The 26,580-nt window shown below is 33.0% G+C and overlaps 1 protein-coding gene, 1 long non-coding RNA gene and 1 pseudogene across 3 annotated transcripts; 2 read left to right on the forward strand and 1 right to left on the reverse strand.

Moving 5' to 3' along the window:
* Positions 1-519: 519 nt before the first annotated feature.
* On the reverse strand, positions 520-2,210 carry LOC147385574 (beta-D-glucosyl crocetin beta-1,6-glucosyltransferase pseudogene; annotated as a pseudogene).
* A 12,353-nt stretch (positions 2,211-14,563) lies between these two features.
* Positions 14,564-16,723, forward strand: LOC147385575 (uncharacterized). 2 transcript variants are annotated; one of them, XR_015172358.1, is made up of 3 exons: positions 14,564-15,105; positions 15,799-15,957; positions 16,106-16,723. It is a non-coding gene; the product is annotated as an uncharacterized LOC147385575 (long non-coding RNA). The 2 variants fall into 2 exon arrangements; XR_015172357.1 differs by having other exon boundaries at positions 15,799-16,723.
* Positions 16,724-22,405: 5,682 nt separating this feature from the next.
* LOC147385576 (uncharacterized) lies at positions 22,406-26,133 on the forward strand. Its single transcript, XM_086423816.1, has 3 exons — positions 22,406-23,470; positions 24,082-24,268; positions 25,548-26,133. Exons 1-3 carry the CDS (start codon positions 22,586-22,588, stop codon positions 25,985-25,987), a joined length of 1,512 nt encoding a protein of 503 aa, XP_086279942.1. The 5' UTR covers positions 22,406-22,585; the 3' UTR covers positions 25,988-26,133.
* Positions 26,134-26,580: the final 447 nt, after the last annotated feature.

Genomic DNA, 26,580 nt, shown 5'->3' on the forward strand with positions numbered 1-26,580 from the left:
TGGATGTGTTATGTATATACGATGTAATGTGAATGTTGGATTGCGTACTATGCATATATTTTGTTTATCAGGAAAATTTCATATGTCTATTTTTAAGAAGAGACGCTATCAAAATTTATATAGAATTATAAATTTTTTATAATTTTTTTAGAATTATAAATATTTTAAAATTAATATAATTATTTTTTTAATTTTTTATATAATTTTATCATATTTATATATATTTAGTGTAATTATATATTTATAGGGGTATTCTGATAATTTTTTATGCATTTTAGGTGTTTTATCAACTTTAAGGGTATTCTGGTCATTTTACCCTAATATAGTAGATTCTAGAAGTAGTATCAAATAATAATTACCAGATTTTGATCAATAACACAGCACTTTTACAAAGCTCTATCAAACAAGTTTTTCAGTCTTTCAGCTTCTCACAACAGATTTTGACAGCAGAAACTGATAGTAAATTCAAGCAGATGAATCAAACGGGGCCTAACTCACTATGCTAATTAACATACAATGTATCAAACAGGCCTAACTCACTAGGCTAATTAGCATACAATGTAAAATCTTTAGATAGATGTTCACATTACATCGAGAAAATCCAAAATCCAATAGAAAATAAAAAATAAAAATAAAGAGGAAAAAACAGAAACTTACTTATTCTTCCAAGTTGTCAGACACAATTATTTTTCCTTTTTCTCACTCTTCCCGCAAAGGTGAAGCAACTTTTCCACCGCCACATCAATCTCTGCATCTCCTTTCTTACTCATAGTCTCACTTAACTCCTTTGCCCTGTTTCTCACTTTCTCTCCTTCCTTCTCTATCACCACCTCATTAAGCACCTTTGCCACCTCTCCTCTCACAATCTTCTCTTCTCCACCAATATTCTCTCTCTTTACCTCCATAGCTATACCAACCTCTACCAACAACCTTGCAATTAGAGGCTGATCGATTTGCATGGGTATAGCTATAAAAGGGACTCCATAATTCATTCCCTCCATCACAGAACTCCATCCACAATGACTAACAAACCCACCAATACTACAATGCTTTAGTATTTCTTCTTGTGGTGCCCATCCTTCAACCACCATTCCCCTATCTCCAACTCTGTTCAAGAACCCTTCTGGTAGTACTTCATCAACACTAGTTTTCTCTCCTGTAGGGAACCTAATAACCCATATGAAGCTCACTTTGCTAAGCTCTAACCCATAAGCTATCTCTTGAATCTCCTCCCTTGACAAGTAATATTCACTACCAAATGAAACAAAAACAGCTGAAGATCTATCCTTGTTGTTAAGCCACTCAATGAACTTTGATGGCTTGCCATCAGCATCATCATCAACTGTTACTGGCTCTTGAATAAGAGACCCTATAGGTAACATCTCTGTTCCAAGTAGGGAAGAAACGTAACCCATGTACTTGGCTTCGATTTCTGGGAAGGACTTGATCAAGATCATCTTAAAAGAAGAATCCACGCCTCCAACGCTCCTATCTTCGGTTCCAATCGACTTAATGATCTTAAAAAATTCTTGTTGAGAGAGATAAATGGCTGGATATGGGAATTCGACACCTTGCTTTATAGCCATGTGCATGAAGAAGGAAAAGGGGGTCGCACCAGAAGTTAAAAAACCAACAGCTGGAATGTTATGGGTAGAAGCGATAGTATGACCCCAAGTTTGCATCAAATCATAGATTAACAAATCTGGGTTTAGGAGCTTTAAGAGATTTGATAAGGTAGGTTTTGAGTCATCAAAGGCTCTCCTGAGGGCTGACATGAGATGGGGTGGGAGTGATTTGGTGGTGTGATAGTGAGGTGGGAGATCTGGGGTTGAAGGAAGATTGTAATCAACAAATTCTATGAAAGGGAAGGGGTTGTCACCATGTTTTTGTCTGATGGGAGACAAATTAATGGGTGTTGAACAGAGATATATGTGGAAGTTTCTTTGTGTGAGCTTCTTGGCTAGCTCTAAGAAAGGAGATATGTGACCATGAGCCAACCATGGAAGCATCACAACACGAAGCCTTTGCTCTTTGTTCTCCATGAAACCAACCCCTCTCTGTTTCTCTATCTTAGGTTATTCGATTTCGTTGTGGTGGTGAGGGGGATAGATATAAACAGAGGAAAGTGGTAAAGGAGGTTTTCAAGGAGTTACATCATTTCAGCATTTTTCAAAAAAGTACATAGAAAACAAATCCAATCGTCACACACACCCATGTGCATAGAATGGCATCTTAATTTACAAAACTAATATTTTTTTTTTCAGGGGAGAACGTGACTACTGCAACGCGTACATACTGATTGAAGAAAGATAATTTAAAAAATATAATATATTAAGCAATATAACATTTGAATGATATAGGGATGGACCCTATCCAACTTAGGTCTAACTTGGGTCAAGAGATATCAATTTATATTTTTTAAGTCGAATATATCTTAAAGAAATCAAATCGAGATATTTTTAAGAGAATTAATATTATCACACTAACTTTTACTAATATTACAACAATTCTTATATAAATCATCACAAAATTGCATCGTTGGTGAGGTGTTAGAAAAAATTAGTGCGGTAATATTGCGATTATTTAAATGTCATGCATTACTTACATAACCGACGTTCACAATTCTAAAGCACATGTGCCTCTATATACGGAGAGAAAAATGAAGTGGCTATAAAAAAAAAAAATTATACTACAGTACCACTGTACACTGTGCACCGACAAAATGACTTAACTATGCTAATCAAATCATGGATAAAGCTAGGCATGTGTCAATGTCGAAAATTCAAATTTGTATTCAAAATTTTGGATATTAAATTCAGATGTTGACACCAATGCAAAATACTTATAATGTAAAATAATTATATTTTACTTTTAATTTATATCATATATAAATAAAAGTGGAAGACAGCTTTTTTATATTATATATATAAAGAAAAGGTGTAAGCCAACTTTTCACATTATATATTTTATATAAATAAAGTCTGATAGTAAGATAATTGTTTTCTTGTTCGTCATTATACACCCTTTCAATCTTTTACGTTATTCAACGAATCCCTTCCAATTTTGAAGAAACCCTTCTCGTTATCAAACACGTGGTGTTTTACATTTATTTTACAATCAATATTTCCACGAAAATTTGAAATACATCTTAAAAATATCATGTGTAATCTAATGGAGATGGTTGCTTCAAAATTTTGAAGGGGATGTCCACTTCAAAATGTTTTCATGTTCAACCCCTTCACCTCATCTTTCCATTTCTTCTTCATCTTCCCTTAGAAATAATGTTGGATGAGAAAGATGAGGAGGTGTAAAAAAAGAGAGATTTTAGGGATTTGATTGTCATCGAGATTGTGTTTTCTATGTAGATATAGTGGTAGAACTGTGCTTAGAGATGTTAAGATGTTATCACTTTCGCCTTCGATTTGTTCCTTCATCATTGAAATAGATAGAATTTAAAAGAGAATGATAAAAAATTATGGATATCTTTTGACATGTTGAAGATTAATTAGTTTGAGAAAAAATAAGGGTTATTGACTAAGGTTGAAGATAAGAGATTTTTTGTACTATTCGAAGATAAAAATCTAGGGTTGAAGACGAATGTGCTTATGTTTGATTAAAAATCAAGGGTTTTGCAATCATCTCTTCTCTTATGTAAGTTAAAACCTCTTTTTTTCTTAATAAAAAAAAATTAATTTATTAATTTTCATGGTTTACTGGGTTTAAAAAACAAAAAAAAATCAAAGATATTTTTGTTATCCTAATTCGAATCGAATAATATAGGATATTCGATTTGTTAATCGGATTCAAATTCGGAGTTTAATTTTTAATATCCGTCAGATTTCGAATTTGAATTTAGATGTTGAATTTTTTTTTTTTTTTCGGATTTGAATTCGGATATACGCAAATTTAATTCGATTCATATTCGTTGACAGCCTTAGTTAAATTAATCATAATTTCGATGAGTCCTACTTTGAAGTGGATAGGGCATTTCAAAATTTTGAAGAAACCCTCCTATTTACAATACACGTGACATTTTAAATTTAGGGTATGTTTGATTGCACATGGAAAATAGGGTGGAAAATCAATTTATATGGAAAATGGCATTTTTCAAGTGTTTGATTGCACATGGAAATGAAATTCATTTTCCACCCCATTCAAAAAGTCCACTAAATCATGGATTTCACTTTCCCACCCATATGGGTGGGAAAATGAAATCCACCCATATTTTCTATCATTAATTCTTCACCACCACCACCACTACCACCACCACCACTATCACCACCACCATCACCATTACACTAACCTCCTCGTCGTCATCGTCACCATCGCCGTCACCATCAGCTCTGTCTCCGACCACCTTTTATCTCTTTTCTTCTTTTTCTTCTTCTCCTTCTTCTCCATCCTTCACCTCATCCGCCACCACTACCACCACGTTCTCCCCCCATCTTCCTCATTTACCTTCGTCGCCACTGTCACCGTCGTCGTCGCCGTCGTGACCACCACCGTCGCCGCCGTTGTGGCCCCCACTGTTGTTGCCACATCCTCCCCCTTTCCTCTTCCTCGTCATCTTCTTCTTCCTCTCCCCCTCCTATCATCTTCTTCCTCCTTCTCCTCTTCTTCTTTTTTCTCATATTTTTTCATGATTTTATCCATGTGAAATCAAACAATGGAATTTGATTTTCCAACCCTACCTATTTTCCACAACTAATTTTCCATGGATTTCAAATTCCATGGAAAGTGACTTTCCATGCAATCAAACATACCCTTATTTCACGCCTGTATATTTCACCTTTTGAATTTTCAATTGATTTGGTGGTGATCAATCCATGGTGGGACATCCTTAAGTTTACGCCACCCATCGTGCAGGCAATATGCACTCACTCAAAAGATATAAGTGAAAAATAGTGAAATGACTAAACTAACCCTAATGTAAATCTCTTCGCACCCAACTTTTTATTTTTAGTCATGATCAAATGACTCCCCAACGTTGGCATACTCAATTGACTTTTCTAATGTGACATGTGCTAGAACCATAGATCTTTATTCCTTGGGATATACAACCGCACATAAGTGTATTCCGATGAGTAAAGATCTACTATTATAACACATGTCACGATAGAAGAGTCGAATGAGTGCCACATGGGGGAGTCATTTTATCATGGTTCTTTTATTTTATATGAGACTACCAAAATTTTCTATTGTTACTTAGTAGATTCCTATCAAATATATTTGAAAGGACACCATAGGATCTCATCAAATATAACGTTGTAGGTAGGACAATGAATCTTTTGAACTAATTCACTAAGAATCTTTATTACAATATTTAGTACTAACCTACCAAATGAAATTTCATTTGATTATTTTTTTTTATTGGGTTGTCAGGATTTTCAAAAAATCTCTAGATCAGGAATTGGGTTTTCCATGATCATTTATGGTCTACTTTGTATGATATAAGGGTATTACTTATTATATCATGAAATCCTCATTAAAACCCTTATAGAAACCTTGTATAAATGAGAGAGAGAGAGAGAGAAGAAGAGGAAGAAATGAATGAGGTTCAATAGAGACGGTGGGTGCAAAGAGTACACAAAAAAAAAAAAAAGGTTTGGTTTGGGTGATGAGTGTGTTGAGACTGGAGGGATTTTATGAAAGTGTGAAGAGCAAATGGGAGCTTAAAAAATAAAACAATGGGTGCAAGTAGAAAGACCCTTTGGAATATAATTAGTAAATGACCAACTATTATGTGACTTAATCAAATAAATAAAGAAAATGATCCGATCATAATTTTCAAAGATTTAGAATGAGTTGCGAAGCATTGAAAAAATTTACACAAACAAGGAATTATTTGTGTGATAGGCATTAGTGAATAATCCTTCTACCATCTTAAAAGTAAATGGAACCTATTTTTCTCATCAGTCAATCGTGATTGAAAGAAAAATTGTTAATATAAAATAATAATTGCCACATTATTCTCTAAAATTGTTAAGGTATAATTGTCTAGTCTCTTCTCTGGTGCACCTATGTTTTTCAATGATACATGCTTAAGGCTATTCATGGGAAAATGATCTCTATGATGAGAAGATCATCCTCACAAAAAATCAACCCAATATGAATTTTCTAACCCCATCAAAATTGATTTACGTCTGAGACCTCACGAGCTTAAATGTTAGCATTGTCCATCAAATTCACTTTTCAAATATGTCTCTCTTCATTTTGTCTTTTAGTATAAAAATAAGAAAAATACTAGAATGACACAGGGTATTTATTGCGATTCTCACAAGTCTGACGTGGGATGTGTACATAACCATAGATGTGTTTTCTCGCGATACGAGTAAAAACCATCTACAGTTATGTTTGCATCTCCACATCAAAATTGTGAAAATTATAGTAAATCCTGTGTCACCCCAGCATGACTCTAAAAATAAAGATATTAGTCTTTCATATAATAAATGCTTGTTTACATAATAATGTTACGTACATTTTAGTTTTTTGATTTAAATGTATTTTTATAATAAATACTTTTGCAATCAATGACAATATAATAAATGCATTTATTAAAGGTATAATAAATATATTTATTATGAAAAAAATTAACATATCTATCTTTTTTTATTAAAAGACAAAATAAACAGGAATATTATTAGAAAAATAAAGTGTTAGATAATGCTAATGCCCCCATGAAGTCTTGGATGTTAACATTCACCATATAAGTTCATTAATCTTTTAAGGAGAAATTTAATCATCTTTTCTATAAAATCTTAGCTTGATCTATACATAGAGAGAGAGAGTGTGTGTGTGTGTGTGTGTGTGTGTGTGTTTTTCACAAAATCTGATGACACAGGGAGGAAAAAATTTGTAGTTTTCGCGCGCAGGCCGTATTCTATAGTGGCACCTATTTTGGCTGCCGTTAAAAATGTGTCGTTAGAAACAATCATTTTTGTTGTGCTATCTATCTATACATAATAAATACATCTAAAAGACCCGAATACTTTGGTTCCAAAAATAAGTACATCTAAATTATACAATTGAGTGGGCAAGCTAGAGCATTATTGGGCCCTAGTGTAGCCCGGATTTAACAAGTTGAATTTTTTTTGGACAATCCTTACCCTTGAGGACTCAAGGTCAAGGACCCTTCTTTTCGTAGGCCAATGGGCTCAATTGACACCCATATAGATTGCCCCCACCATGTTTTAGTGAAAATTTAAAATACCCCTGTTTTCAAACTGATGGCATGCCCTCTTGACCTTGGTCTTCTCTTTCGGATCAATAAAAAAAATGATTTCAGCATATTCTCCTTGAACCTATAATCGAAAACCTTGATTCATTTTTTCAGAGCCAATCTATCTTCAAGCACTTCAATTTCTACGGCACATGTCTTTTAATCTATTGAACTTAAACTTCAATCAATCATTTTCAACCTTGCTTCAATCCTTGGTAGAAATTCTTGATTTTTCTATAAGTTTTTTTTGTCATCATTTACTCTAAGAAACAAAATAAATTTGCAAAACGAAGGATTTGTGACGTGTTGGACTTGAAAATAATTTGTACGATTGATTGAGATTTGAGAGGTATTTCTTGAAACTTGATTGGTTTTTTCTAGGGTTGATTAAAATTTTCAAGTACTTGATTTAAACAACTCCAACTATTCCAACAAATTGAATGATTAGGAAGAAAACTCAACTCTCGATCTTTTCTTCTGATAAAAGGTCTAAGTTTTAATCAGTATCGAGGTCACCCCAATTACAAATTTAAACTTACATGAATTTATATATAATTAAAATTCAAGGAAATAATAAAAGAGAAATTTACTAAAAATTGAAATTGACTTTCTTAAGTATAGTGTAATATAGAAGACTATAAAATTCACTGAGAAGACTTTTTCCTCGCATGGCTCACGAGCTCTCTACTACGTGGCATGTGCAGCCTAACGAGGGTAGTTTTGTAAATTTGCGAATGCCCTCAATACACGCTGGCTAATGTGATCGGTCGGTCTTGGATCCTATGGGCTCTATGAGCAAAAACAATAATTCAACTTCATTTAAAGGGGATGGGATCAAAATCCTTAATTGCATAGATACACAATTCTAGTCGAGGATAGGATAAGAAATGATGCAAAATCTTCTATTTTGCATCCAAGTATGTATCAAAAAACGATAACAATTATGCATTTTTCGAATCACTGCTAAAAGGTCTGATACTCAAATTCAAAAAAGAACAAGATGGGAAATAATTAATAAAAATAGAGTGAAAGATGAGTTCTAAGTGCATTAATAATCTATCTGGAATTTGGAAATGAGCATCATATTGAGGATGTCCCCATTAATTGTGGTACAATTTTTAATCTTTTTTGTATTATTTTAGAGTGGCCTACTAAAATGTGACGGGATTTCGATAATTGGTGAGAAAGTCCAGTATTAAGGCCCTGTTTGTTGCACTTGTAAAAAAGTAGTAAACTGACCGAAAAATTAAATAAAATTATTGGTCTGGTATTTGGTTGTCCTTCCATAAATTGTCACAAATTTTTATAGGTGATTGGTTTCCCTCCGTTGGCTTCAAAATACCAATAATGTTTTGTTGGACTGGCCCATTAATAGGCACTTGCAGGCCATTCCTAGTTATAGGTATTGTTATTTGGATGGTCCATACTAGACTGACCGGGCTCGAACAAAGATTTGGTGGACAGATAAGCACAAGACCATTTTATAGCCCGGCCCATCGACTGTTCTAGATACTCTGCTCCAATAACTGATATTGATTGCATGCCAAGTCAGATCCCAATTCTAAATAATGAAAGACTGGCTTTCCATGCAATTCTTCTGGCTTTTAAGAAAAACAAGACCTTGATCACATCTTTGTTTCTGCTTAGTGGGTTTATGCCACGTAAATAATGTGTAATAACTTCAGGGGTCTTGTTAATGTGTGCCCTAAGGGCACAGTTTGAAGTGCGATAAATACACTTTGAAAATTGGTATCTGAGGGTATTTTGGTAAACAAATAATTTTTGAAAGGGCATTTTTGATACAAAATCCAATTTTTAAAGTGTATTTATTGCACTACCCTAAATTTAGATATAGATTCGTTGATGTTGGCATGGAAAAGAAAGTGAAAATGGATAAAATTTTCATGGGGTTTTGTTAAAGTGTGCCCTAAGGGCATGCGATAAAGTGCAATAAATACACTTTGGAAATTGGAATTTGAGAGTATTTTGATATAAAAAAATAATATTTGTAAGGGTATTTTCTGTACAAAATCTAATTTTCAAATTATATTTATTACACTTTATTATTATTATTATTATTATTATTTTTTATAATATTTTTGAAGATTAAAGTCCAATAAAAAAAAGAAGAATTACAATCTGTCATATCAATGTCCAGAAGCGTCCTTACAAACAATGTTTCTAAGACGACTTGGGAGATCCATATACTCAAAAAGAATTCTGCTCGTAGTGAGAAGGAAAGATGCTAAAAAATCCATTGCTTGGTTGCATTTTCTAAAGTAGAAAATAAAATTAATTATTTGGAAAAACGAAGCTCTAGCTCTTATGACTTTGACCAACCTCTCTTCCCTCCATGGGGGATGGTGCTCTACCCCTTGATGCACTCAATAGCTACCTTAGAATCTACTCTAACCTGCAAGTGCTGGATATTCTATTCTACCATCATATTCAAATCCTTCAGAATTGTTTGAAGCTCATGAAAAATGACGGACTTTCCTTGCATATGTTCAGATAGGGTTCACTGTAATACCATTACTATCTCTGATAATGGTTCCTTCTCCTCCAACATCACCTCTTAGGGAACCATCTATATTGACGTGCAAAGGCACAAAACCACATATCTTTTTCTTGTGTATCCCGATGAAAAAGATCTATGGTATTGTGTTCATACCATGTCAGCCACGTACCCAACACAAACGTGATTCATCACCCAATGATAAATATTCCAAGACCAACTTTTCCCTTTAAAAGGCCAAACCACACACAATAAACACAAAAAACAAAACAATAACTCTCCCTTTACAAGCATGTAATATACCATTGAGAAATATATTTCTATGATTATATAGTGACTCAAGATCAATTTGATTCTATCTTGAGTTACATAAAATTAAGACAATGTGTTAGTTGATCTTTCGAAAGAGGAACAGACCCTACAACTAGTCTTCCTATAGCATCACGTGAGGTACGTTCTCCCCTCCATTGCCTTGGATTTTTTTTTAAAGCCCAATTTGGTGAATTAACCATTCTTTGCATGGGTCTTACTCAAATTAATTTAGGGATTTTCCAGAATTTGACAATGAGAACAACAAATATCTCTTATCTCTTAGAATGAATTTGCATAAGATAACATCTTGACTACCATGTTTTATCGAACACCATTCATTTGACAATGTTTAGAAAAATAAATGATTAATCAATTCTACCTCATTTGGGGACCCCGGGACCAATTAGAATCCATTACTTTCAATCGACATAAAAGATGGATTTAGACAAGATAAATAGAAGAAAGACGTTCACTCAATTGATTCTAAATTTTTAAGATAAGACTTTGATTACGATTTATTCTCTCTTATCCAATGATATTTGAGAATGAATTAATATTTATTTTTTTAAATCATTGTCACATGAAGCGACGTATTCAAATAAGGTGAACAATAATTTGAAGAATAGATTATCACAATGAGCCGTGATAATCTGATGCCCCTCTATGCTCTCATCACATAACTTGCCTTGGGATACACAAGAAAAATATTTGTGATTCTTCAAATCCCAAGGTAAATAATCTATGATTGTGTGATGGAGGCGTACATTAGAGAGGGTGTCAGAAAATCATTATTTTATTAATATATATATATAGGGTCCCGTTCAGCAACAAACATTTTGACAAACATTTTGGCAAAACATTTTTCAAAACATGGGTTAGAGGTTTTGGAATGGGCTGATTTTTGGTGAGGATGATCTCCACGGTGAGGAGATCATCCTCGCCAAAAATCAGCCCATTCCAAAATTTCTAGCCCCAGTTTACAAGTTGAAAAATTGTGGACCGTCCATTTTTTGTAAATCATTTTTGATGGGGTTAGAAGTTTTGGAATGGACTGATTTTTGTTGATAATGATCTCCTCACCGTAGAGATCATCCTCACCAAAAATCAGCCCATTCCAAAACCTCTAACCCATGTTTTGAAAAATGTTTTGCTAAAATGTTTGTTGCTGAACATTTCCCATATATATATATATATATATATATATATATATGGGAAATGTTCAGCACCCTAAGTTTTACCACACATTTTAACAAATGTTTTTTGTCTTACATGGGTTAGAAGTTTTGGAATGGGCTGATTTTTGGTGAGGATGATCTCTATGATTAGAAGATCATCCTCCCCAAAAATCAGCCCATTCCGAAATGTTTAGCCCCATGTTTACACGTTGAAAAATCGTGGACCGTCCATTTTTTGTAAATCATTTTTGATGGGGTTAGAAGTTTTGGAATAAGCTGATTTTTGGTGAGGATGATCTCCTCACCATAGAGATCATCCTCACCAAAAATCAGCCCATTCCAAAACTTCTAACCCATATAAGACAAAACACGTTTATTAAAGTGTGTGGTAAAACTTAGGGTGCTGAACGGGACCCTATATATATATATATATGGGTCAGGTTCAAAGGACAACCATTTCAACACACATATAGACAACGTGTTTTGTCTTATATGGGCAAAAATGTTTGGAATGGACTGATTTTTTGTGAGGATGATCTCTGTGATGAGGAGATCATCCTTGTCAAAAATCAACTCATTATGAAACTTCTAGACCGTCCAATTTTTGTTGAAAAATTATAGACCGTCCAATTTTTGTAAATCAATTTTGATGGGGTTACAAGTTTTGGAATGGGATGATTTTTTGCCAGGATGATCCCCTCGTCACAGAGATCATCCTCACAAAAAATCAGTCAATTCCAAACATTTTTGCCCATATATATATAGGATCAGGTTCAAACGACAACCATTTCAACACACATATAGACAACGCGTTTTGTCTTATATGGGCAAAAATGTTTGGAATGGGCTGATTTTTTGTGAGGATGATCTCTGTGGTGAGGAGATCATCATTGCCAAAAATCAGCTCATTATGAAACTTCTAGACCATCCAATTTTTGTTGAAAAATTATAGACCGTCCAATTTTTGTAAATCAATTTTGATGGGGTTAGAAGTTTTGGAATTTGATGATTTTTTGCCAGGATGATTCTCTCATCACAGAGATCATCCTCACAAAAAATCAGCCCATTCCAAACATTTTTGCCCATATAAGACAAACACGTTGTCTATATGTGTGTCGCAATGTGTGTTGCAGGAACCCGACCCATATATATATATATATCTATATATATATATGATCAAGATTCGTACATACATAAAATTACTTGTAAAGTTACAATTGTCTTATATAGGCAAAAAGTTCGGAATGAACTGATTATTTGTGAGGTGAGGAAATCATCCTCAGTCTATTTTAAAAAATTTAACTCCATGTTTATAGGTTGAAGAATTCTGAGTGGTCCATTTTTTTGTATTTTATCAAAATACATGGAAATGTGTCAATGGAGATGTGGTGGAGTTAAAGTTTGAGGTCTATTTATTTTTAATTGGATTACATGTCGCATGGGCTGCCCACCTATTAAATTTTGCATAATAAGCCCATTATTCGACTCTGTGCACGTGTTTTTTTTTTTTGTTTGGATTGCGTAGAACAAAAAAAGCTTAGGATGGGATCGTCCTCCGTAGATTGTGACCGTTAGATGATCCTCCTGAGATATGATTGGTGTTATCTGGGCTCTGGCTCCTCGGATGACTCTTCTGGCATAATTTCAGAGGATACCAACATAGGCAAATGTGTAGATCATGTACTTGAAGAAGATGATTGAGTTGTAAAACTCTCCATATATTATGTGCCACGTGGTGTATTCTTTTTTCCCCTGTAACCCTAAGCATCGACGATTTACCGACTTGGTTGACCAAAAGCACTCTATCACTCATTTTCATCACCATGTGTCAGATCAAAAGGCCGTGTGAAAATTCTCTAATCTAGTGGTTATAAATCACCACGTAGACACTCAGAAAAGGGAGAGGAAAGTAGCTATATACAACTGTGGAGTACATGATCTATACTCCGGAAAAGGTTGGAGATATTTTAGAATTTTGTTGACTACCACGTCGATGATATTGGCCTTTTTCTACTGGTAAATTATTGGGTCATAGGACACGTGGTGACAGATGATGGAGTAACGTCTGACAATACGTAGTTTTCGAGACAACAAACATATGGGGTAAATAGGAAGCCCACCCGAAAGAACAAGGTTGGAAAAAAAACATTGCTCACAAATATTTTTTTTAGCCACAAGTACTCATAGGATCCGGATCCAACAAGCATGTGAGCTCGCTTGTAATAATGATACTAATTTACAAAGCAAAAGCATAGAATCTGAAATATTCGGTTTATTGGAGGTAATGAAATTTAAACGGACCAGAATAACCCAATTTCAATTGATTAATACATGATTTTTGTATTTCATGGAGTCCATAGAAATCGTACAATAAACTAATTTGCTTCAATTTCATGGTCCGATCTATTAGAAAATAATACGAGGACACAACTTCAGACTATACTACTTCTCCATTCTTGATGCCAACTTGTTTAGGAACAATTGATGAAATAAGATTCATTTAATCTCCCCAAATCCTCTTAATAAGATTTGTCATTGTTATAGTGATTAAACTGTATGAATATAAGGTCCGAAAACCTATAAGCGAAAATTTGTTGAAGATTGAGGATTAGGAGCTAGACAAAATGTATTCTCATGAATAAACATATTCTAGTTGAAAAGTAATAATTGTTTAAGTATAAATATAGATTAATAAATAATTTTGATGGTTTGTATCTCATCAGATAAGATGAGATATCAGGTTTTAAAATTCATGACCTATACATAAATCTTTACTATCATGGTTTCAAATTTTATTGTTTTGTCCAAGTCATTTTGATATTGTTTGTGAATGAGATGAGAAATCAATATCGAGATTTTCACGTTTCTTGTTCATCTTTTTATTTTTATTTTTTATTCAAAGACCGAGAAGAAGTCTTGCATCTGGTTCAAGATGACTTGATGAATCATCTTGATATCATTTGTGAACAAAAAAACATCGAAAGATTAAAAATCATGATGACTATTACATAAAAGGGATCAACTTGCTAGTTGCACACAATCAATCTTAATTTATTTATTTTACTTTTTCTTATAATCACTTTTTTAACTTATTAATTACACTTCAATAACTAATCTTTGTGATTTAAAATTTATTCATCTTCGTGTAGCTTTGTTTTCTCTCCTCATGTTCTAATTGACAATAGAATCTCTCTAACTACCACCTCGGAATTTCTTTATTGGGTAAATTACACTTTCACCACCGTTGTTTAATATAATTTTATGTTGACTCCTTAATATTTTGATAATTATATATACCTCCCTAATAATTATCTTAGGGGTACACTTACCCCCTTCTATCTAGGGGTGTCAATGGATAGCCGAAATCCGAATTCGAATTCGAATTCGAATTCGAAAAATCGGATATTATTCGAAATTTTCGGATATCGGATTCGGATTCGGATGTTATTTTAACATTCGAATGAGTTTCGGATACGAATTCGGATATTACGAAATCGAATTCGATAATATCCGCTCCGATTATAAATACATGTATTACGTATTCATGTCATATAACAAAACTTATTTATATATATATATATCCTCGTGTATTCAAGTTTTACAACGAAACTTAACTTGAATGTTATCTTCTCAACCAAAACGCAAACCAGCGTGGGTTTCGACCGTGGGTTTTGACCATGGATTTCGACTATGCAGCTCCCCATAGCCACCTTCTTCTCCGGCCGGCGAACATGAAGGTTGGTATTTCCTCCTCTCTCTCTTTCTCTTTCTCTCTCTGTCTCTCTCTCTCTCTCTCACACACACACACACAGTAAAACTAAAACCCTCTTTTTGTCGATTGTGCGAGCTCCATATCCACATATTCTCCGGTCGGCGATCATCAGGTAGATACTTCATCTCTCTCTCTCTCTCTGTGTAAAACCGTATATTTTATTCGAATTTTTCATAATTTTTTTTCAAAAATCAAAGTTTATTTGATTTTAAAATCATTTTTTTTTTTTTGCAAAAATCAAAGCTTATTTGATTTTGTAGACTGAAATACATTGAAGATTATAATTTCTGAAGAAATTAGGAAAATCGATTTGATTTTTGCCGATTGAATCAAATTTTGTTAGGGTTTTATCGAATCGGATATTATCGGATATCCGATAAGTTTTTCGAATTCGAATTCGAATCTTGGTTAATGATATCCGATCGGATTCGAATTCGAATTCGGATATCAATATTTTTTTTCGAATTCGAATTCGGATATAGCACTATCCGATCGGATAGCTATCCGTTGACAGCCCTACTTCTATCTATTGGAAGTTAAAGTTTGTTTTAAAAAAATAATAATAAAATAAAAATGAGAGAGTAAAATAGTAAATTGATATCTGAATTTCAACACCATCGATGAAAGGCGAGTGAGTGTAATTATCAAAATGCTAGGGGTTAACATGGAATTACGCAAAACTACAGAGGGTCAAAGTGTAATTACCCTTTCCTTATTTACCCATGCCCACAATTACCACCTCCATTGTACAAGTGGCAGCTCTGTTTCATGGTTTTTTTAGAATTAAAGGTAAAGCATTGAACAGGTGAATAAAGTACAAGAGGTACACAACATGACGAATGAGGTGAAAGCTAAAAGGTCAAGCGGTGGGCCCATGATTTATAGAGTAATAAGGTGGTAATTAAGATCAACGGCTGAGAATAATCAAGATCCAGTACTTCGCCTGTCGTAATCGTTGGCACGGGTGAGCCTCACACTTGTCTTCTTTTCCAACTGTTTCAAGTTTTAACAATGGTGCCGTCGAGACGGCCACAACACGATTTTCCAGTTTGATAATTTATCGCGATAAATTGAACACTCATTAATATTCGTGAAATATGGCCATATATCAGTTGTGCAAATTAAAGTGGGCAACGCCAATAGTGTGGTAAAATAAATGAGCTCAAAAATGTACGGGGAATGTAATATTGATGGAAAAGGTGACAGGGGAGGAGAAGGGGCTATTATTAGAGACAACGATGGCAAGATGGTGTTAGCTTTAGCGGAGCAAAATTGAGGAGAGACAGTCTTACACCATGAGCTTCAAGCAATCCTAAAGGGGATGACAATGGCGGAAAAGGAAAACATCAAAGTGCTAGAGATCAGAACCGACTCTAAAGAGGCTATCGAATGCATTAAGGGGGAGAGAACAATCCTTTGGAAAGAAGAAAGGCTAGTTAAAGTCATTAAGACGAAAGGGAACCACTTCCAAAAAATTGGATTCACCTTCTGCTACAGAGAATGCAACAAAGCTGCCGACTTTCTTGCTTCACTCCTTCATTCTTCAGGTAGCGTTATTCTTGAGCATAGGGACCTCCCTCAGAGGTTGATAGAGATTATATGTAAGGATGCTTCTGGGCATGCCTATGAAAGGTTGTAATCTTGTTTTTTCTGGTTGGGGGTCTGCCTAACCCCCCATTAATCGACAAAAAAAAAAATGTAATATTGATGGAACCATTAATATGTTACAATCGTACTGTTATTAGATGAGTCAGAACATTTTCCTTACTAGCTTAGTAATATATTAAACCTTACAGAGGGTCGTTTTGCCCAAATAGATTACTACATTAATAATCCAAAAACTCATATTGCACAAAAAAATAAAATAAAATAAAATTCTTTTAAACTTGATCATAGATTTTGAAAATGAATGACTACCTAACTTCTAAACTTAAAATCCATTGTTGAAAAATAAATTGTTTCCTTCAAAATTCATAAAATCTTGTTCTTTACAATCCCGAAGCATTGGATCGTGTTTTTGTAAGGGTCCTTGAGCTCATCTTGCGACATCATAAAACATGATCCCGCTCTTCAGGGTTGTAGAGGACCAAATTCTGTGAATTTTGAAAATTTTTTTCGATAAAGTGGTAATCCATTTGAAAAATATTGGCTCGAGCCCAACAATAATTATTCTTGAACTTATTTTTTTGGATTTGAATTTTTCGACGAAATGCAGAGGGTTGTGGTGTTGGATTGCTAATGTGATAATCCATTTGAGCAAAATGACACTTAGTGAGACTAAAAATCTTCTTAAGTTAGTAAGGAAAATATTTATCATTCATGATGTACTTTAAGTTGATCAAGTGAAAAATTCATTGTGTGAATACAAGCTATGAGTAGTTCTATCTAGTCTCTTGATATAACCTAGGGTTGGTTTTCTCCCAATGTTATCTTTCTTGCACAATTAGACAATTGAGTGAGTCCATGACTGGGTACAATAAAGATCGAAAATTAAAGGAGTTGTGTACTTTTGTTTTCGAATTTACCTTAAAAACTTAAATCAGTGATTGTATCACAAATCATTTGGTGAATATTACATTTGGGATGCTTACACGTATTTGATTTGCCCGTCAATGTCCTGATGCTTGGGACATGGGAACAAACATCAATGTGTAAGCACACATGCTTTGAATTGGTTTACTTAGTAAGAAGGTTAGCCACTTCGTATCAATATTTCTTCATTGTCTTGTCTTTCAATACGTTATAATGCATGAGTGAGCGGATTAATATTAGTTAATAGTCCATCTATGTTGGGAGTTGATCCTTTGTCCCCGCCCTTTGTAGTTCTCTATAGTTATTATAAATGGTTGAGTGTGTCATATCATTAAGACAATTACATCCAAGCATTTAAATTTAGGAGTTTAGTGACTTTCTATTTTTAAACACTTGATTTGACACAAAAAAAAATTGATTTTTTTTTTCAAATCCAATCTATATCATGAGTACATGAAGATTGAGTTATTTTTATATATTATTAAATGTGATATTTTTGTGGACCACAGAAGAAAAACTACAGAGAATTACAAGAAAAATGAGTTATAGAGGATCCATTCAATTTGGATTGGTAGTTGTCACCCCCTAATTTTGAATCTTAACTCAGTTCAAGATCATAATTTAAAGGTATGAGAAGAAATAAGAATTATTGAATTATATCAATTAAATATAACAAAAATTAAAATAAATCGAAAATAATGCTTATCAAAATTGAGAACATCGTCCTAGAACCCAATCAAAATGTCAAATGTAATAATACTTGTTGGGTACTAATTATAATCAATCCAAATATAATAAAATAAAATAAAAATGTTATAAATTTGATTCCTAAAGAGATTAAACAACTAACTAAAAGAAATTTAAACTATTTTCGATGTTGATTATGCATCGCCAACTCCAATTTTAATGCTCATTATCTGAAATTTTTTTTTTGACAAAGTCGATAAGCTAAAGCTTGTAAAAAAGTTCACGTTACATTAACGTCTATGCATACATACATACAAATAAAAAGAAATATATGATCATGTTATTATCCAGTAATTAAGTCATTCAAAAAATAATCATCAATATATGCAATGATGTCTAATTTTTCCACCAGCTTAGTCATTACCATCATCACCAGTCTTTTTAACAGTTCAGTCAAACTCTATGTTTCAAAACAATCAATACATGCAACGATTACCAATTTTTCACCGACTTAACCATTACCATCATCACCAATTTTTCTAACAGTTCAGTTAAACTTTCTGTTCTAAAATTTGAAACCTTCCTCGAGGGTTTTTAGGATCTTTCACCTAAGGACTTAAATCCTACTTGCTCAACTCATCATTCCAAAACGTGTCCATGATTATATAATTTTACATTTATTTTCTAAAATAACATTTCATACAATTTTAACACAAACAATATCACGACAAATAAAGATTTATCACAAAAATCTACCAAACATTCATATATCACATTATTTATCGATAAACACATAACCATGCTATATATTTAATTTTTATTAACTATATATATATAAATATATATATAGATGTGTCGTGAAAACTCGCCTTAATCAATGTTGGAATCTGCTAATGAAATCCAATTCATTTTCTCCGTTTTACGCTTTCTTGATTTTTTATACCAAATAATTATATAGATAAAAATTACATGACTACTAATGGTGTCCAAAATATCCTAATAGAATTTTTAGCATTTTTTTCATCCCAAGGATCTTATTTTATTTAAAAATAATAATAATAATGCAACGTTCAAGAACAAAAAAAAAAAAAAAAAAAAAAAAGAAAGAAAAAAAAAAAACTAAAATGATAGCCTTTCATTGCAAGTTGACTTCTCTAAGTACACAATTTTTTTTGATATTTTTTTTTGGAAAGGGGACTTCCAGACCTTTCCAACAATATATAGATCATGAAAAATGGATAAGTAACGGGTCCTCGGTAGATTTTACAAGTTAACCTAAAAAATTTATCTCGAAAATCATAGATTATTTAAAACGATGTATTTTTTTTTACTATGAAATAATAGATTTTAGGGGAAATTATCAAAAAAAAAACTATTTACCAAAACAAATCCAAATTTTCAAATTTTTGAAAAAAAATACAAAACCGGTCTTTGAAAAACCGATTTTTCTCTCTCCTCAATTTTTTCTCAACACTTTCTCTCTCCTCTAATATTTTTAAAAAAATGAAATTTTTTTAAAAATCGATTTTTGAAAGACCGATTTTTCTCTCTCCTCTAATATTAAAAAAAATGAATTTTTTTTAAAAACCGATCTTTGAAAGACCGATTTTTCTCTCTCCTCAATTTTTCTCACCCCTTTCTCTCTCCTTTATTATTTTAAAAAAAAAGAATTTTTTTAAATACCGCTTTTAGTTTTTAAATATTTAAATATTTATTTGAAAATTAATTTATTTTAAAATAGAAATAATGGTACTTTTAGTTTTTAAATATTTATTTGAAAATTAATTTATTTTAAAATAGAAAAAATCAATACAAATATAAAAAAAATTAATTTCTAGATTTTTTAAAGATTTATTCGATATCTAGAGTTTTAATTTTAGTATATTTCTATATAGATTCTCGTTGGATTTTTTAATTATTAATTTTTAATAGAATTTATTTATTAAAATCAGTAGTTAAGTAATGACGTTTTTAGTTTTTAAATATTTACTTAAAATAGAAAAAATCAATACAAATATAAAAAAATTAATTTCTAGATTTTTTAAATATTTATTCGATATCTAGAGTTTTAATTTTAGTATATTTCTATATAGATTCTCGTTGGATTTTTTAATTATTAATTTTTAATAGAATTTATTTATTAAAACCGGTAGTTAAGTAATGACATTTTTAGTTTTTAAATATTTACTTGAAGATTAATTTATTTTAAAATAGAAAAAATCAATACAAAAAAAAATTTTAATTTCTAAATTTTTTAAAGATTTATTTGATTTTTAGAGTTTTAATTTTAGTATATTTCTATTTCTATATATATATTTGATAAGAATTATTTCTAGAATTTTTATTATCAAATATATATATATATATATATATATATATATATATATATATATATATCTATATATATATATATATATATATATATTTGATAAAAATCAATTTCAAGATTTTTAAGAGACGTATCCGCTAAATAAAAAAGAGATTTGTTAATTTTTAGATTTTTAAGAGACATGTCCGTGAAATAAAAAATAGAGTTGTTAATTTCTAGATTTTTAAGAGACGTGTCCGTGAAATTTAAAAAAATTTAAGAGACGGTATTTAAAAAAATTCATTTTTTTTTTTAATAATAAAGGAGAGAGAAAGGGGTGAGAAAAATTGAGGAGAGAGAAAAATCGGTCTTTCAAAGACTGGTTTTTAAAAAAAATTCTTTTTTTTTTAAATATTAGAGGAGAGAGAAAGTGTTGAGAAAAAATTGAGGAGAGAGAAAAATCGATCTTTCAAAGACCGGTTTTGTATCTTTTTTCAAAAATTTGAAAAATTGGATTTGTTTTGGTAAATAGTTTTTTTTTTTTTGTATTTTTTTGATAATTTCCCCTAGATTTTATTATTTAAAACTATAATGTATACAAATCTACGACTAATAGGAAGATCTAGAAATTTCCTACCTTAAATTTATACTGAGAAATATTTGAAGAACGTAGGAAATTGAGTTGGGTCAAAGATTTCGAATTGGATTTTGTCGAAAATCCTAGCTTTTAATTTCTCCTCAAAGGTTGCGATGATCCAATCGTTTTTCTCTTCTACACTGTCGTCCAACGGAAGTTCAAAATAGAAGAAAATCTAGGTTGAAGAAACAGAGAGGTTGGGAGTTTCTTTAGGGTTTAGTTTTAGAAGAATAGAACGTGAGAAATAAAAGATTAATTCGGAAATTTTCGTGATTTTTAATATTTATAGTGTTAAAAGGATATAAAGGTCATTATTTAAATTGTTTCATATTTATTAAAAAGTCTATGTTCAAACCCCAATTTTCACAATCTTACAGTCTATTTCAATTAATTTTTCGAAGCAGATCTAATAGTGTAATGGATTTTGAAAATTTTCAACCTAAATATATATATATATATATACATTTATTTATTGACCTACGATTTTCTTAAGATACGTGTTTAAAAATCTAGGACTTTACAATAGTCTACCCAAATTTCTCAGATGTACCCTTATTGGATTGGTTTGATTTCTTAATGTGACGACAAAATTGGATTTTGCTATTGCATAAATCGAATTTTTGCCTTTGTTTATTTTAACTATGACGTTGGGACCCCTTGAAATATCTCGTAATCATATTTGCTATTTTACTTGTACTTGGGTGTGAATTATTTATACTCCTATAGTCAAAAAATTATCCGAATTAGGGTTTTTGTCTTGTCAACGTTCAAACGTCAAGAAGAAGATTGGATTTAAAGAGATGTCGAAGATGATGGAATTTGATAAAAAATCAAATAAAACATTTTGCATAATCTTCGAATTTTTTACAAAATTTTCTAGAATTTATCCATACTGACCGAATTGTATCCTACACCCTCTAATATATTAAGTGCATCCATTTTTGAGCGTATGACCATTTTTTAACAATATAGTTTTGTCATCATTCCATTTTAAGAACTGGGACTATATATGTAAATATAGAATTGGGATACACATAAGCAAATTACCATAAAAGATGTGTAGTTGTGTATCCCGAGGAAACAGATCAATGATTCCATGTCCGTGCCACGTCAACCGAGTATTACTGAGTCTGCAAGGTTTCTTTTTTTGTGATGCAGTGGTGTGCACTGTGCAATGTGCATTGCCGAAGGAGAGTCCAAACAGTCTTTTTCGGTTCTCTACCCTTTTTGTTTGTTATCGTCATCTCGATATCATTAAAATCCAGGCTTTAAAAACGAACCCCTCATCTGTAGCTCTGTTCTTGGTCTTCTATTTCTATCGTCCAACTTGGCAACTTCTCCTTCAATAGTATTTCATGAAGCACAAACATAACGCTACTTAAGGATTTGCAATTTGGGGTTTGCTTTTATTTTCAAGGGAGCTTAACAATGGCTACAAAGCATCTCGGACAGCTATTGAGCGAAGATCAAGAGCCGTTCGTTTTGAAAAATTACATTTACGAGAGACGTTGCCAGCTTAAAATACCAGCACCCGAAACCCACATACAAGTTAAAAGAAGAAAACCCATCTCAGAAAATCCTATCTTTCTCCCAAACTTCTGTAAAAATGTTTGCTTTTTCTCCTTCCACCACGACTCCCCCAATTTTAAAAAATCTCCTCTTTTCGATTTCTCTTCTCCGTCGAAAAGCCCATATAGAATTAGAAACTCGAATACCCTTTTCTTTCACATCCCTTCAAGGACAGCAACTCTACTCCTTGAAGCTGCTTTGCGGATTAAGCACCAGTCGCCTTCGCAGAAAAAACCTAAAATCCCTAAAAATTTCGGTTTTGGGTTCTTGGGATCATTCTTGAAGACAATAACCCATCGCAAATGGAATCGAAAACGAGAAATCAAACGTGATGAGATTAAGGTCTATGTGAAGGATATTTTGAGGTGGGATTCTTCTGATGGGCATAATATGTTAGCAGAGGAAAGAACAGAGGACATAGAAATGAGGATGGATTTCGAGGAGAAGAAGATTTCTGATGTGGGTTTCTCTTGTTCTTGTAATAGCAGACTTAGTAGCTATTGGTCAGAGAGCCATGAAGAGAAATCTTTGGATTCAGAGACTTCGACTTGCAGGTCTGAAGGTTCTGAAGAAATCGAGTTTGTAGTCGAAGAGAGAAAAAATAGAGATTTTAATTTGCACGAAAAGAACTTTTGCTCGAAATCGAGTCCTTTTCGACTTCTTCTGCAGAATAATTCATCTCCTTGTCGCCAGCCACCGGGATTTCAATCTCCGGTTACGTCTCCGAGTAGCCACAAAATACAGGTTAGTTTTTTTTTTTTTTTTTTCCCTTCTTTTTAACTTTATATTTTCTTTTGGGTGATTTATACACACCCCTCACCCCTCACCCGTCACCCCTCCATGTTTTGGTGAATATTTGAGATACACTTATATTTTAAAGCTGATGACATGCCCCTTGACCTTGGTATTCTCTTATGGACTAATAAAAGATGACCTAAATGCCTTCACGAGTTTTGAAAAACATAGGGAAAAAAAAAAAAAAAAGAGCCCAAATATGTTGATTCCACTACAACATAAATTGACCATGAATACCTTTCGAATTCATGCCAGAGACATGGAATAAGAATCATTTTTTAAAAGGCAAAATTGGGGTCATTTTCGGATTTTTATTACATTTTTTTTTTTCCAGATTCTCATAGAAACCCGAATCCAATTACGGCTCTGGAGCAGCTCTGCCTTGTATATATCTTGCTTTTGGATTCTGGTTTCTGCAGGAATTTGGAAGCTGAGTGCATGGCACATGAAAATTTGCTATTGAGAATTGCTTTTTGTGGGTTCTGAAGCTATAATTTAGCCCAGCTCACCAAATGTAGTGCCAAAAAAGCGCTACCTAAGATTGACTCGACTTTTATCAGGAATTTAACAAAGAGGAAGGATGCCTAAATTGTGTGGCAGAAGAATACAAAGAGGAAGAAAATGAAGAGCAATGCAGTCCTATCTCTATTTTGGACCCTCAGTTCAAAGACAACGAAGAAGTAGCACAAGAAGATGACATGGAGGAGGAGAACAATGACGACGATTGCAGCTTCACCATTGTACAGAGTAAGTCCAAATAGATACATAATAATACTTGTACCATTTAAATTTGTTTACTACTTGTTTATTTTGCAATTTGATTATGTTAATATTTTGGGCTACAAGTATCTCCTATGTCTTGCATGTCCAAGACAATGAGTGTCTGAGGTGGGACTAAACTCAACACACCCCGCACGTGTGGGCCGAAGCATGTGGAGATATGAACTGAGTGATGTGGGGAGAGAGAGAGAGAGAAAGGCCCGATCTACTACCATGATAAATTTGAGGGATCGACTCAAAACCAATTGGCAATGAGTGGAGAGGCCCAGGAGCTTATTAGGAGAGAGACAAGGCACATGACCAAACATGTGGAATGCGGGGAATTATTTATCCTGGTTTTAGAAACTTTTGAGGCCCATTTTGACGATTTGCCTCTAAAAGCCTTGTCCCCCTCCCCAAATCGGTACTCTTAAAAAAATAAAATAAAATGACTATAAAAATAGAAAAAGCATTACCACACTTATTTTCTTATGATTTTCCTTGGTTTTGAGCCAATACCCGTATTGATACGAGAGTATTAGATGCAGTGTATAATAATAAGGTGCATTGCCATATATTAAATTATTATCTTAGATTAGATCAATCGATTAAGATGGTTATACAACTATCTGTTATTTCTTTATTGAATGTAATCTCTTGTGATGTTACAAGTCTCTTGATTGTTCAGTTTAATACAAATTCAATCATTGATTGTAAGAATGAGGCTATGAGGATGCACTTTGTGTTGAGGTATACGTCTCATGTACGGCTGTTGATGGGCCTACACTGAATTGGGCCCACCCGGTCTCAATAATTAAGTAGGCCTTTGTAAAAATGGGGCTAGCTCATTATCTTGGCCAAATCCGATCCACGATGGGCCAGGCAGCCCATTGAAAGCCCTAATCTCACGTGCATCGAGGCTTGTATTTTTAATCATTGATACTTCCAAGTCGGTCCAATCTTTAGTCCATTCAATGGATGATTTACCTATATATATATTATATATCTGTAGTGCCAGCTTATAGATCTGAATCTGATGGTTTTGGTCATTGGACCAGATCAATGGCATGAAATTTACTAGCCAAACACATTATGTTATGGAATAAATTTCATTTCTTTATAACATTTAACCTTTAGACCTTTAACATGAAAAATAATGTTTTACAGAGCAAATGCAAATGATTCAAGAGATCATCCTTCAGTTTTCTTTTTTGGGATCTTTTTTAGTGAATGACTCTTTGCTTAATTTTCCTCTTTGGTTTCACAGAAGCAAAACAACAGTTATTACACAAGCTTCGCAGATTTGATCGACTAGCCGAGTTAGATCCCATTGATCTCGAAAAGAGAATTGATGAACAAGAAGAAGATGACCTCCTCGTGGAAGAAGAATATGATGATGATGATGGAGATTTATCAGATAATGAGCAAATTGATCCATTTATTGGAGAAGTTATCGGTAGTTCGAACTTGGAGTCATGGATGGATGTAGAATTGAACACCATTGCCATGATGGTTGAGTTGGACTTTTTAAGGGAAGGAGATGTGTGGTGGAAAAATCCCGCATGTGCAGAAGAGGAAGCCATTGAGATTGAGCTATCTATCTTCAATTTCTTGCTGGAGGAACTCTCAACCGAGCTTGCCTATACTAGTGGCATATGTATGATATTTAGGAGTTCTGTTCACGATACAAGTGTACCATATAGTTGACGTGGACTAAGAGCTTAACGGTTACAAACCAGAAGATGAACAAATGATCCATAAAGTTCGATTATATCTATCAGTCGAACTTATAGCAAAAGCTAATAACAATAGAATGTAATATCTTATATAGATTGATGTTAATTCAGATTCAATATTACATTGAGAAAAGCCAGAATCCAAAATCCAAACTAAACAACAAAAAGAGACTTAATTCTTCCAAGTTCAGTTGTAACAATTACTGCTCCTTTTTGGAACTCCTGGGGCAAAGTTGCAGCAGCTTTTCCACCACCACATCCATCTCTTCCTCTCCATTTTTCTTACTCATCATGATCTCACTTGACTCCCTTACCCTATTTCTCACTCTCTCCTTCCTTCTCTATCACCACCTCATTTTACCTCCATGGCTGCACCGAGTTCCACCAACTACCTTGCATTTAGAGGCTGATCGAGAATTCTGGGCATAGCTATAAAAGGACTCCATCCTTAGTGACTAACAAATCCACCAATGCTACAATGCTTTAGTATTTCTACTTGTGGTGCCCAGTTATCAACAACCATTACCCTCTCTCGAACCCTGTTCAAGAACCCTGTTCAAGAAC

Source organism: Akebia trifoliata, chromosome 14, assembly GCF_017979445.1.
Source record: "Akebia trifoliata isolate Shusen 1 chromosome 14, ASM1797944v1, whole genome shotgun sequence".
NCBI classification, from domain to species: Eukaryota; Viridiplantae; Streptophyta; class Magnoliopsida; order Ranunculales; family Lardizabalaceae; genus Akebia; species Akebia trifoliata.

Coding starts and splice junctions, on each gene's coding strand:
- LOC147385576 (XM_086423816.1), top strand. CDS start 22,586: ATGGCTACAAAGCATCTCGGACAGCTATTGAGCGAAGATCAAGAGCCG. Junction 23,471..24,081: donor CGAGTAGCCACAAAATACAG/GTTAGTTTTTTT, acceptor GACTTTTATCAG/GAATTTAACAAAGAGGAAGG. Junction 24,269..25,547: donor CAGCTTCACCATTGTACAGA/GTAAGTCCAAAT, acceptor TTGGTTTCACAG/AAGCAAAACAACAGTTATTA.